This window comes from Diabrotica undecimpunctata, chromosome 6 (genome assembly GCF_040954645.1).
Source record: "Diabrotica undecimpunctata isolate CICGRU chromosome 6, icDiaUnde3, whole genome shotgun sequence".
Taxonomy (NCBI): Eukaryota; Metazoa; Arthropoda; class Insecta; order Coleoptera; family Chrysomelidae; genus Diabrotica; species Diabrotica undecimpunctata.
In genome coordinates, this window is record NC_092808.1 from 124,331,862 (window position 1) to 124,346,298 (window position 14,437).

Below are 14,437 nucleotides of genomic sequence, written 5' to 3' on the forward strand. Positions count from 1 at the left end.
TTATATAGACAATGAGTAAGTGTATACTACATTTTTGGAGAGAGATGCGTGTACTTATTTTTTCAAGTAGAGTGGGCATTCTGATTGTTATTTATTCTGTGATATGGTTATGACAGAGATATGTAAGAGAGTAAATACAGAAATACAGAGTAAATACGCAACTACGTGAATACAGACTTTAGTAAATACAGAAATATCGTTTGTGTTATATCCCCTCTCTTGAAATCTCTGATTTATGCCACAGAATTTTATGCTCTACTTACAGTTTCAGAAGCAGAAGGTAAAAAAAAGAAAGAAGAAGGTAATCATTTTAATGACAGTGGCAAATCGGCAAATGTCAGATCCAGTGATTTGAGGTTAGGTTAGACCACTTGTGCTGTGCTGTTGGTGACACAAGTTTAAATTGTTGGATGATCAAAGTTAGAGAAACTAAAATAGCTAAAATTTAGTCACAATGTTTAAAAAGCCCATTAAAATTAAAAGCAATACACAAACAAAACGATCTGAAAGGTAATTTCATTTGTTTTTTGCTTATATTGTGTCATTAGTATTAATGTAACTATCTTTAATCCATTAAAGATGGTAAATAATAATAATATGTATTTTAGTATGTAATAATAAATTATTAAATTAAATTACCTCAAGAAAATAGCTTCAGAACAGAATAGTATTATTGTAGCTAGGGATATTGCTGTAGTTGTTTTTCTTAAATTTTATTTGTTACTGTGTTGTTAATATTTTTTGGTTTTTTTTCTACCCCCTTTGTTTTCTCCTCTCATGATTCTAAAAGAACGTCCTTACATTTCTCCCCATTTTTATTTTTTAAATGTTATTGAGAGCACAGTGGGCTTTTGTTTTTGGGTATTATGCAATTTTGGGCAATGTATAAAAGGAGTATAGGGATTGAATATTTGGTAATTATTTATTAAGGGGGTTCACCTCAAAAATGACTAATTTTTTGTGAACTGCTCCGAAAAATAAAGAATATCTAAAATTTTAATGTTTAGTACAGTATATTTTTGAAAAATAGAATAATAGAACCATTTTAATGAATATACTCTTTGCTTCCATTATGTTGAAAATGGCTATGTTCACTTTCACCGATCTAACTCTCCATTTCTCTTCATAAGACTTTCTAATGTTTAGGTGTCACCTTTTCAAAATACTTACTTGCTTTAGTATAGAATACCTAGTTTTGTTTTTTATTTTCTTCATATTTCTTAAACCTGTGTTTGCCTTTTCATACATACTCTCTGGTCAAATTTATTTTATATCATTATATTAATAAATCATATATTTTAGGAACAACTTTAGAGATTCAATACTAAAAGCGTTTCCTAACTTAACAGAAAATGATATTAATGAATTACTACCAAAAAAGGAACCTTTAAACATTTTAAAAGTAGTTACACATAACCAAACAATATTGAATGTGTATACAATTCAAAAACGGCCAATAGTATTTGAATATGAAGACAAACTCTTTCCCACAATATTTATGTTATGGAAATTTCCTAATATAATATATGCTTTTACAACACACCAACAAGTCATGAGCTTCATTACATCTGGTGCTGATCTTATGTTAGCAGGTTAGTTACATTTTTAGTTATGTTTATATAGATTCTTCAGCTGTTTTATGTTATACCACCATCCTGAATACTTTTGTGCATGTTTGCCTCTCTTCTTATTTTTTGTTTTCTCCTCCAGAGAGGTGTTTTTTGATAGTTGGTGCAGAGTCTGTTCCTTCCTGAATTCCTCCTGGCTCAATATTTGGGGCTGAGACGGAGTTAAGTTGCAACTCTAATCATTTCTGTAGTTTTTATTTTTATAAGCTCAGAAGAGTCAATTGTTTTTATCTTTATAAGGATCACTCATTTGTGAGCCTGCTTCTATCTATATTTTAAATCTTGCTGGCCAAGAGATAACTGACCTCTGTCACAGCAAAAAACTGAGTGCTTGACTATCAATGTGGGTTTTGCAAAAGATTCTATACTTTTATTTGATTCTATAATAATTATCAAATTATTTAAAGATAAAAACTATCACAAGTAAGGGTCTTGGATGTCAGCAAACCATTTTATGAGATGTAGTATGAAGAACATATCTTCAGTATTGATGTACTACTTAATGATGATAATAATGCAGTTACTCCTTTTTTACAGATAATACAGTTATCATAATGGATAATATTAACACTATCACAGCAGAGTGTCACACTGAATAACAAACACATATCAATAACAGAAAACTTAACTATCTAGGTATATATTTGAACATTCAAGTAATCTGGAAAAAAGAAACCTGCTTAATTAAAAAGGAAAAATGTAAACACTATTCTGATGTGACGCCTATCACTGAAGTGACCAAATAACTCAGTTTGTACTTTCCAAAAATTTTGCATCCAAATATGAAAAAGAGGGACATTTCAAGATTTAAGTACTATTTAGATGTAGAAACTTTCCAGGGAAAGATAAAATATTACATGTAAAGAATGAATTCCTGGACCAACTCTCTTTTGTGCCACTGCCATTTATTAAATACTAGTCTAGAATTTTTTCAGTGCACAAAGAATCAGTGAAATTAAGTATTATAAAAAACAAATATATAAAACACAACAAAAAGCAGTTACTTGACAATAAGTTACTTGAATTTATAAAGTTGTAATTCTCCATGTACAAGTACATTTTTTATACAAGTACAAGGAAGAGATGCTCCACACAAAAAATAACAGTGAAAGTAGCCTTAACAGGAAACTGATAACAACAAAGCTTGAATTGTAGCTCCATTTATGATAGACACAACATGACTTTCCAAATGCATTTCCAGTCAAAACCATGGCTGGGATCACATAACCCAAAACCCTAACAATTAATTGCATCCTGTTACACAGTCCTTTTCTCATGTTTTTAAGTTTCTCAGTAGCATAATAGTTGCTTGAATCTTGAGTTGGAGGTAATGTAATGGCATCTTAGATGGATTTAGACTATTTAAACTCTGTATTTCTATAAAAACTCTATTTATTATGTTCTTCCGAATACGTTGTTGATTTATAACAAATATTTTGGCTTGATTTTTTGAAGAAGAAAGTCATTTGGCGTTCTTCATTATCCACGAATACTTAATGTTGGTTTTTTTAAAAGTAATCCCTTCATTTTAATTGTGAATCCTTACTTAATAAATAGTTGTATAAAATTTATACTTTTAATATGATTAAATATACTTAAATATGTATTATATCTCTCTACTGCCTTTTCTCCTTATGGAGTATTGCATGCTTGAACGTTTTGTATCTAAAAGTGAATGATTACTGATTGGCTGGATCAACACATCTTCTTCTGTTTTATTCCTTTGAAATTTCATCTACAAGTATTTTCCATTCCTCTCCATTTCTAAGCTTTCTGTTTGATATCTCTCTATCTCAAGCCAATTTTGTTCATGATCACTTGTTACAGTTCTTCTCCAGCTATTATCCAGTCTTCCTTTTCTTCTTCTGTCTGGTTGGTATTCAAGTACTCTCTGATTATATTATTTTGATCTTTCCTTAGTGCATGTTCAATCCATTTCCTTCGTTTAATTGTAACTGTTATTTTCTCTTGTTTTGTTCTTCTCCATAGTTCTGAGTTTGTTATTTTATCAGGCCAGTGTATTTTTAGGATTTTTTTCAACAATTTATTTATAAAGTTTTGTAATTTTTTAGTAGGTAGTTGTGTCTTCCTGTCTAAGATTCTGCGCCATACAGATATACTCTTAATACAGCTATTAAATATTTTTATTTTGGTTAATTCTGATATATTGTGTGTGTTTAAAATTTTCTTTTAAGGTAGTAGTACAGATTAGAAAGCTAAAAAATGCATATTTTCAAAAAAAAAATTTCTCAGATCCTTTATTACATAAGAATATGATTTTTTTGGATTGTTACATATTAAACAAAAATTCCAACGGGATTACTTAAAGAAAGGGCCTTTGCAACACAATCAACCACTTTTATTTCAAAATTAAAATCAAATAACAAAATGGCGGACATATTAAGAAAAAATTGAAAAAAATAGATATTTTTTAGAAATTTTTTGCGTGTCAAAATTAATTTTTCTATTTTTTTTTTCTAAAAAGTGGTTAATTGTCTTATAAGAGTGCTTCCTTTAAGAAATCCCATTGAGATTTTTTGTTTCAGATTTTTATGAACTAAAGAGAGTTCATAAGAACTAAACAAATTTTTTTGTTTAATTCAAAGATAAAATAATATTTAAAAATTATGTTCAATTCCAGTATTTCATTTTCATATCTAATAAAGGAGTTGATAAATATTTTTTTGAAAATTTTATCCTTCTAATCTGTACTAGTACCTTAAGGAGTTATATACATGTTGTGCTTTTGCCATTGATCCCAGATATGTAAAATTATCTACTTCCTCTATTTGTCTTCCATTTATTTTAATTTTAAGGCCCATTTTGTTGGAATATCTTGTCAATCTTCTTCTGCATCTAACAACTTTAATAAGTTTTGCAAGCAAGACACATTTATCTTTGGCATTTGGTCATGAGACCTTTGTACAATACCCTGTTTTTTTCATTAAACTCTAATAAGTACTGTGACCTCAACAAAGGCAGTCAGTTTGCTCATTGGTAGTTTTAGAATCTCTTCTGGTTCAATCCCCAGTTAACCAGTGAATTCCTTCCTTATATTATTGAACACATTGCAATGGTATGGATGTGTATGGCAGTTTCTTCTCCCATTTCACATTTTGTGTACCATGGTTCATCTACCTTACCTATTTTGTATAGGTGTTTTCTTAAATGACAATGTGCAGTTACTATTTTGGAGACCATCTTGCAGCATCTTTGGCGATGCCACAAAATGGTTCTGGCCCTACAAAGGTTTCTCTTGATTCTTGTTTTGCCAATAAATCTGCTCGCTCATATTATTAGTATTCTAATAAAGTAACAGATTTTAAATTTTAATAATATCTAAAAAAAACCTAACAAGATTTTGTTTAATGCATTCTGTGAAAAGTGTATAAATATGTAAACACTTTTATTCTGATGGTCTGAGATAATATTTCTCTTAATCGTTATTTAGTAAGAAACTATTTGCAGAGTATCGCGAGGGCAATTTTCTAACATAAAATTTTTTTAGTTGTAAAAATTTTATATTGATGATTTGATACATAGTTATATACAGTTTTGATATATTTTTGTAGCAAACATGACTTACTAAAATCATAACGCTTCTTCCTTCCCATGATATAAATAAAAATGTCTTGAAGTATACTTAATCAATAGCAATTAATTCTTTTTTCTTAAATTGAAAAGATAAAAATAATAATTTGTTTTCAGGTGTTGTAACCCCGCAAGCCTGCACTAATTTGCCGAAATATGGAAATGTTGTTGAGAATGAAGTAGTTTATGTAAATTTATCTAACAATCGGGCAGCTGTAGCAGTTGGTGTGGCAAGTCAAAGTTCTGGAGCCATGAATTTAGCAAATTGTAGAGGAAAATGTGTAAATATATATCATTTTTATGGAGACCATCTTTGTACTCTTGAAGGTTTGCCTAATTTACCATTAGCTACACTTGGTTCTCCAGAATGGCTTCGGTTGGCTAGTTATGATAATGATTTTCCAGCTCTTGGTGGCCAAAAAAAAACACAACCTGATATTTTAGATATAAATAAATGTGAAAATGGAGACATTCAAGACACACAAGAAACAGAAACAGTTTCTGAGCAAATAATTGAAGGAAGTGATGGTGATAATGAAGTTAATGATTTAGAAACAGGATCAACCCAAGATAGTTCGGAAAATATGGATGATCTTTTAATTTTCTGCTTTTTAGGTGCTATCAAATATTCAAAGACACTGCAATTGCCTGTACTGACTTCAAACTTTTTTAAATTAGACATGCTTCCAATTTGTCCTCCTACTAAAAATTTGGATATTAAAAAGACTTCTTTTAAGAAGTTAAAACCGTTTCTAAAGAAAATGTCTGAGGTAATACTTTTTATGTAGTAAATAACAGGAAATATTTTCTTCCTAATTTAATTTTACTTTCAGATCATGTTTTTAACTTAGGAATTCTACTAAACTCAATTGAATTAACGACTAACTTAGTTGTAAACAAATGCTGAAGTGAGTTGAGTTGAATTTTCATTTCCATCTTTTCTATCAAGTGGAGAAGTTGTCACTAAACTTTTATCCCTTGGGTGTTGCTTATTATGTAAAATATAATCTGCAGTCAACTAAGAATATTGGCAAATAATTTTAGGATTTTTTCAATTTTTCGTGGATAGTTTAATAAATATTTACTTTACTTTACATTTACTTAAATGTTCAATCAATAAAGAATAAAATTCCAGACCTGAAAGGATTGGTAATTAAGTTGATTTGCCAGATTTAATTGTAGTGGCTGAACATTGATTCAGCAAGTATGGAGGACCAGATTTGCTCAAACAACTATTAAAACTAATCCAAAAAATAATAGAACAAAACAGAATTTCTCAAGAATAGAGATCAAGCATCCTAATACCTCTCTTCAAATAGGGAGACAAATCGGACCCAGAAAATTACGGAGGAATTAATTTATTAAACACAACACTGAAATTAACAACTAAAGTAATAACAAATCAATTGAATGCAATTGTAACACTAGCAATAGAGCAACAAGGTTTTAGGTCAGGAGGATCATGCACTGAAGCTATATTTATAATGAGGCAAGTGCAAGCGAAATAAGACAAAATGTATGGTTATAACAGCAAATTTACTAAGATGGGTATGGGAATTTACAATGGGTAAGGATTGGGTACCCAACCCCAGTGGAAGATAGGGCCAGGACCGACGGAGAATCGAAAAATTGCCCTTAAAAAAGTAGAGCTTAAAGAAAATGCCAAAGACATCCATACGAAAGTCAAGTTCAAAATATATAAAACCATCATACGACCAATAGCAACATATGGCACAGAAACATGGATCATGATAAAAAAAAACAATAAACCGTATTAACATTTTTGAAAGAAAGTTATTGAGAAGAATATTTAGGCCCATCTACAACAATGATATGTGAAGAATAAGGTTCAATCACGAGGCACATCAATATTACAAAGAATCCATTATAGCAAATTATGTAGAAATACAAAGATTGCACTGGGCAGACCACCTTATAATGGATAATAATAGAAAACTTGATGGAGTAAATATTATATTCATTTCATTTGCTTTTAACAGAACAAAATCTTACTAAACATAAAATATATAATTTATTTTTCAAGTGATTGAAATTAAATTTTACAAATTGTTTGATGCCCACTGATCATCGTCTTATTACTAACCGGTCTTCTTAATGGCTTTTACTTTAGTCATAAAACCAACACGGTTTTTGGTTTATTAATGTGTATTTGAATTAAACTTTTATATTGTGAAATTAATAAACTGATTCATTTATGTTTTAATATTCCACCAAAGCGCTAATTTATGTTTATTTGATTTACCGATCTTTTAGGAAGGTCTGGTTACTATAAAAGAAGTAAAAACTGGTGTCGAAACCATCACTGCCATAAATAAAGATCATCCGAAGTATCAAGCATTTTATTTGACACCCGAAGAAAGACCCAAAAAGGACACAAATGAGACTGAAAATGTGCCTTCGACCAATGTTATCGAATCCTTTGTTATCACTGATTCTGTTGTACCTATATTTGATGGTCACAGGTAATATTTACGTCTAGAACAGTGTGTCAAATACTAATGTTAATCTGTTTTTAGAAAAGGAGATACTGTACAACTCATAGATGTAAGAAAGTATATTTCAAAATATGTCAAAGAGAACAATTTACAAGATGTGGAAAATGAAAAGTAAGTAAGTATGAATAATAATATATTTACTTAACAGTTTATTTTAAATTAAGTTAATAAGTTTATTAAGTAAATAGTTCTTTTAATAAAATATACCTTTTATAAAGTATTTTTTTAAGAAAAATTAAAAAAAATATGTTTCGACCTTTACTACAATACTAGCGGTCCAACTCGACATCGAGTTTTGATGTAAGTTTTTCTGATATTTAAGAGGGGCGGAGTCTAACGATCCATCGTTTCCGTCGCCTGGTGTAAATGTTCCAAAAATCCTAAAAATAAACTGTATCGACGCCAATTTTTTTAAATTGAAAATCGATACAGTAGTTTTTTAGGATTTTCAGGAAGATTTACATTAGGAAACGGAAACAATATGATTGTTAGACTCCGCCCTCTTAAATAAAAAACGGAAGTAACTTTTTTTTGCATATTTTAGATTGTAAAATGCCACGTTTAAGAAAAAGAAGTCGGTTTGAGAACTCTAACTAACTAACTAACTAAATTTATATTTAAATATTATTTAAATTTAAAAAATACAGAAAACAGTATGATGCTCCGCGCTAGTCTACACTACCGCCTACTGTTCCACTTTTTTGAGAATACGCCACAATTTTACTTTATAATAAGTTTATTTTTTATTTATTTATTTAAAATAAACCTAATTTAAAGTAAAATTGTGGCTTATTCCCAAAAAAACTAATAATATATTTCTAACTAATAAATTAAAAACAAAGTAATGCTTACCTCATTATTTAATTCTTCAAGTATTAAACTCAAAACGTAGTCTAAATCTCTAAATATCAATCACAACACCTCACACACGCTGCACTTGTTGGAAACAGAATACTTTCTAAGTAAACATAAAAATAAAAAAATACCAACTCATCAGATAGTGTAAAACAGACCCCATAAATTAAAATCGGAGACAGGAGGATCCCGAATTTTGAGTGGTCATTATCGTTATTCCTTAAGTGGAAACACTTGTTGGTGCATTCCAGCATTCGAGAATTGACGCGTTGTTGCATTGTGTATAATATTGAATTCCTATACTTTACTATAGGAAAAATTCATTTTATGGCCGCCATTTTTAAACCGGTTCGAATTTTAAAAATTTTAAACCTTAGGGGGAATCTACTCAACAATCTGTTTAATTATTCGAAAAAAATATTCTCCTATCTATCACCGTTTAGGAGGAGTATTGCGCACAAGAAAATGGCTTAGCCTTTTAGTATATAAGATACTGTATACACGTAATACTTAACACAGGTGCAGAACAAATAGCACAAGAATGGCTAAGGCGGAAACTCACCATCACTCGGCACCTTTACTATCTATATGACCTAAACCTAACCATTTGACATCTCATTATTGATCTGTAATAAAATTATCTTAAATTTAAAAAATTGTTTTAAATATAATATGTTTATACACCAACAATATATTCTGTTAATTTTTCTGCAAGTTTATTTTTTGTATCATCACCAAAATTTATTTTTAGGCTAATAAAACCTAAAGAAGCATTGGCACGTATATGCAAGACCGAACACTCTGTAGCATGGGAAGAAGTAATTGAAAAAGTATGCGCTGCAATGAAAAATACCTATAAAGTAAAATCTGGAGTGGAAGAAATTCAGGGGAAAGGAAAAGTATCTCCTATAACACTTTCTGTTTCAGGTTAGATATTTTATTTATAAAGAAGGCATCCCAAAAATATAACTAGTTTAATGTATTTTTCTTTTGTTTTAAATATTTCAAATACTGAGCTTGTTAAAGCGTTGTATTTCCGTGGCATCAGATCATTTAGATTCATCTAAACTACAGAAAACTTTTTTGGAAGATTTATTTTCCAATACTTGATAAATTGTTTTCCTTTAAAGCCATCAGAATAGAATACGTTGGGAAAATTGGGGCACACACTATGACAGTCTCCGAGTTTGAGTTAAGAGCTGTAATGTCTTATGTTGAAATCGCGTTAATATACCTTTCTTGGACTACGGTATACAAGGAAGGTAAAAACTCATACCGCCTCAAGTCCAATATAAATCTTTAACCACCATCTTATTTTTCACAGTATTTTATATGAATTATTTCTCTTCTTCTTGATGTGCCTATCCGTTACGAATGTTGGCGATCATCATCTTTATCTTATCTGCAGCAGCGCGGAAAAGCTGCACAGATGTTGTATTGAACCAGATTTACTTTGACCTAATCAGTAATAAAAATAGCAATTATGTCCTAATTACTTCTACTATTTCATATTTTTCATACTTATATACATACTAATACACATATATTTATTGTTATAGTTCGCTCCGGCAATAAAAAAGTAACACTAATAGATAACTTGGAGTTATTTGGCATCAGACTTAATGATTTTGCAAAAGAATGCCAGCACGGAGTTGCAGCAAGTACGAGTATTAGTCGGCCGCCCGGAAAGAAATATGATCAACTCTTGGTTCAAGGGAACCAAGTTTTGTTTGTTTATAATTTATTAACAGGTAAATTGTTAAGCTTACCTTATTTTAACAGATTTTTTAAACACTTATTTTTTATAACCCCATTTGATAAAAATGTTGTCAATTTTTGTGTGATTAGTTGACTTTCTCTCTTTCGAAAAAATGTATTAACAATTACCATATCTAGTGCCATTGCTAATTTTACTCTATCATCTCCAGTTTCATTTCTAATCCTCTAGATATCCTCTCTTAGATTGATACATATGTGCATTAAGATGGGCCCATATTGGCATTAAGGAACTAAAAAAAAAATAGAAAATCACCAGGAGAGGACAGAATACCGAACGAACTTCTAAAGTACGAAGGACCAGATCTGACCAAACAACTATTAAAACTAATCCAAAAAATAATAGAACAAAACAGAATTCCTCTAGAATGGAGATCAAGCATCCTAATACTTCTCTTCAAAAAGGGAGACAAATCGGAATTAACAACCAAAGTGATAACAAATAAACTGAATGAAATTATAACACTAACAGAAGAACAAGGTTTCAGGTCGGGAAGATCATGCACCGACGCTATATTTATAATGAGGCAAGTGCAAGAGAAATCATTAGAATACAACAAACCGGCTTATCTATATTTAAGACCTTAAGAAAGCATTTGACTGGGTTAAATTAAAGGACGTTATCCACTTATTTTGCGCAAGAGAGATACATCTAGGAATAATCAAAACGATCGAAAATATCTACCAAAACAACACAATAAAAGTAAAAGTGAAAGAAGAACTAACCGACCCTATTCAAGCTAGTAATGGGATAAGACAGGGAGATTCCCGGAGTTCTCTATTGTTCAACCTGATTATGGATGAAATAATAAAAAGTAAGAACTAAAAAAGAATACCAAATGGGAGAAAAACAACTTCTTAAAATAATCTGCTATGTAGACGATGCAATATTACTCTCACAAAGTGAAGATGATTTACAACGTATGCTGCACCAATTTAATATAACCGCCAGAAAATTTAACATGTTAATTTCTCCAAAAAAGACAAAATGCATGGTTATAACAGCCAATTTACTAAGATGTAAATTGGAGCTGGAAGGTCAGATAATAGAACAAGTGATGGAGTTTAAATATCTAGACATCACATTATCTAGCTACGGAAAGCTCAAAACTCAAGTGAATAGAGCAAACAGAGCCGCAGCTTACCTGAATGAAACAATATGGAGAAATAAAAATATCGGGAAAGAAACGAAAGGCAGAATTTACAAAACAGTCATCAGACCAATAATGACATACGCGCAGAAACACGACCTGACACAGAGAGGACAAAAATGATGTTAGAAACAGCATAGAGATGAAAACACTTAGAAACATTGATGGTAAGACACTATGGGATAGAGTTAGAAGTACACATATACGACGCCGACGTAAATGCAAGGTGGAGAACATCAAGAATTGGGTAAAAAATAGAAGAGTAGAATGGAACAATTATATAAGTCGAATGACAACAAATAGAGTAGTAAAGACGGAAGAGACAGTTCCCCAATAAGAAGACGATCAGTAGGATGACCACGAAAACGGTGGAACGACAACTTACTGGTGGTACATTGAAAAACAGACTAATGTCTAAATAAAAAGGAGAAGTGCATTAAAATCACCTCCCATTGCTACTCTCTGCTCTGATAGAATGTCTCCTAATTGATCATTTTAATATTGATATCTAAAGCAGAAAAAAATACCTGCTAATTGATTTTAAGTCTTGTTTTATTAATAGTTTATATTTATTTTTAGACAAGTACAAAGTGCCAAAAAAGTACATCAAAGGATTGGAGAATGCTCCAAAGAAAAAGAAATAATCTTATATACAGTTGTAATAAAATCATATTTATTATCATTTCTATTTTTTTATATTTCCTTTATTATTCCATTTATTTAAAACTGACCGTTTCTACTAAAATTAATGGTTTTGTACAAACGTAAAGTTTATTTTCAAAAGAAAACATGTTAATAAATAAATACCTGAATATACCTGAAATAACTGAATTATTACCTTTATGGGACATTGGATTAATAATGTGTCATTCTGCAGTCGTGGAAGAAGAATGCTCGAGCTCTAAGAGTTCGTAGAAGTGCTACCTAAGGCCATAATAGCATTGTTAAAAAGGCTGGGTTGAAGGGACAACTAACCTAGGGAGGAGCCACAATAGATCTCGCCATTCATAGAACCACTGATATTGAACCTAATCTATCCTAATAGAATTTTTACTTTAAGGCGGTTGGTTTTATTACAAGGTCTTACAAACAAACTACAGAAAAGACGATACCTGGAAGGCAATAATGCTATGGAGGTCGCGAAATATATCCAGAACAGGAGATTTGGTATAGGTTTTCTAATAAGCAAGAATATTTTAGGGAACTAAAAAAGTTAACAGAAATTATTAACAGAAAATTTTAGACTATAATCTCAGAAAAATCTGGAAGATTCAAATAAGAAAAAACTACTGATCTGGTCAGAAAGAGATACAAAAGTAATTTTACAAGAACTTGGAAGAAATAATGCACAGGATAATTTCGATACTAATGTTAATGCGAATGTTTGATATGAAGAAATTTAGAAATCAATAACGGGAGGACAGAATAAAGTTGAAATTTTCAGTAAGCGCCTATATTACACGAAGAGAAATATTTTATGCTCTGCGGACGGACGGGTCGGAGTTTTAATTCGTTGCTTAATTTTTTTAATTACTGAAGAAATCCATTTTATAGGTACCTTGAGACATTTCTTTAATATATAAGCTCTTTGCAAATACATATTTTAAGGTATCGACAGTACTTTCTATAGAAACGTGGCAAGTATCTGATACAATTCGGAATATGTAACGCACTTATAGTTTATGTTTGGAACATCGAGCAAAAAGACAAAAGAGGGAATGTAAAGGTAGTGGGGGCAAAAATATTGTTAGACAGGAAGTGCCATCTTGAGAGGCCAAATTAAACAAGGAAAGAGAGTCTTTCCTTGTTTAAGAAATCAAATTTAGTTGGGTTATGTTATTATTTGTCCCAACTGTCACATGAAATCTTATTTATATTGAAGTTTTTTAACAATTGTTTCACATTTTAGACTGTTATCGTTAATATTTAATTAAAATATTCTCGTCTAAGACACATTCTGAAAACTGTTTTATAGCTACTGTTAATAAGTGTCGGAAAATTTAAATTTGGCGCATTCGCATTTCCGGATATGTCCGCCATCAGAGGCCACTTTTTTGGTCGCCTTTTCATAACGATTAGATTCCCTCTTTTGTCTTTTTGCTCGATGGTTTGGAAACAGAGCTCGAAGGGGTTGATGAATTACGTGAAGTGAAAGTGTTGTTAAAACTTTGGTAATAGTGATCGTTAACAGAGGCAGAAATATTATGTGCGATAACTTTTTATAAGTCTTAACTTGGCCAGAGAATTGTTATAACAATTATCGGAACAATAACAAAAAATAAAGTCCAACCATTTCCAGAATTCGTTGTTGCGAGAAAGTAAAAAGAGAAAGCTGGAGTGGACATGTAATAAGAGGTCCCAAATATAGATTGCCGCAAAATATTTTGCAAGGGAAAATAGCAGGCAAACGCAGTTCAGGACGAAAAAAGACTTCATGGTTGAAGAACTTGCGAGATTGGTATGGTATTGATAGAAGCATGCTATTTAGGGTGGCAGTGAATAAAATTAAGATGCTGTGATGGGAACCAACGCTCTAAAAGGACGTGGTACATGAAGAAGAAGAAGGCTAGACTTCTACACGGAGCTGAGCATGCTGAATACTTGTTGAGCTTTTCGTATTTTCATACGAATACGATCTTCCGTGCCTTTGCTTTCTGTTACGACACTTTCAAGGTATACATATAGTATTGTCTTGTTTTTTGGAAGCATAGCTTTCTTATCGTGGACTATAGATGGAGTTGTGGATCGCACAAAGGTATGAAAAAATAAAACCGAGTGTAGCGACATCTAACGACTATAGCGACAGTAACGAAATATTGCGCAAGCACAAACTACTGAGTTACACGCTGTCCCGTATTTATTAATAAAATAAATGTCATTGAAATCGAATGGAATAGATTAGAATCGAATCGAACCGATT

The 14,437-nt window shown here is 31.0% G+C and overlaps 1 protein-coding gene across 1 annotated transcript; it reads left to right on the forward strand.

Moving 5' to 3' along the window:
* Window positions 1–326: 326 nt before the first annotated feature.
* eIF2D (eukaryotic translation initiation factor 2D) lies at window positions 327–12,199 on the forward strand. The gene is made up of 8 exons (XM_072535289.1): window positions 327–510; window positions 1,303–1,592; window positions 5,337–5,989; window positions 7,494–7,702; window positions 7,757–7,846; window positions 9,342–9,517; window positions 10,150–10,341; window positions 12,097–12,199. Exons 1-8 carry the CDS (start codon window positions 455–457, stop codon window positions 12,159–12,161), a joined length of 1,731 nt encoding a protein of 576 aa, XP_072391390.1. The 5' UTR covers window positions 327–454; the 3' UTR covers window positions 12,162–12,199.
* The last annotated feature ends 2,238 nt before the right edge of the window (window positions 12,200–14,437 follow it).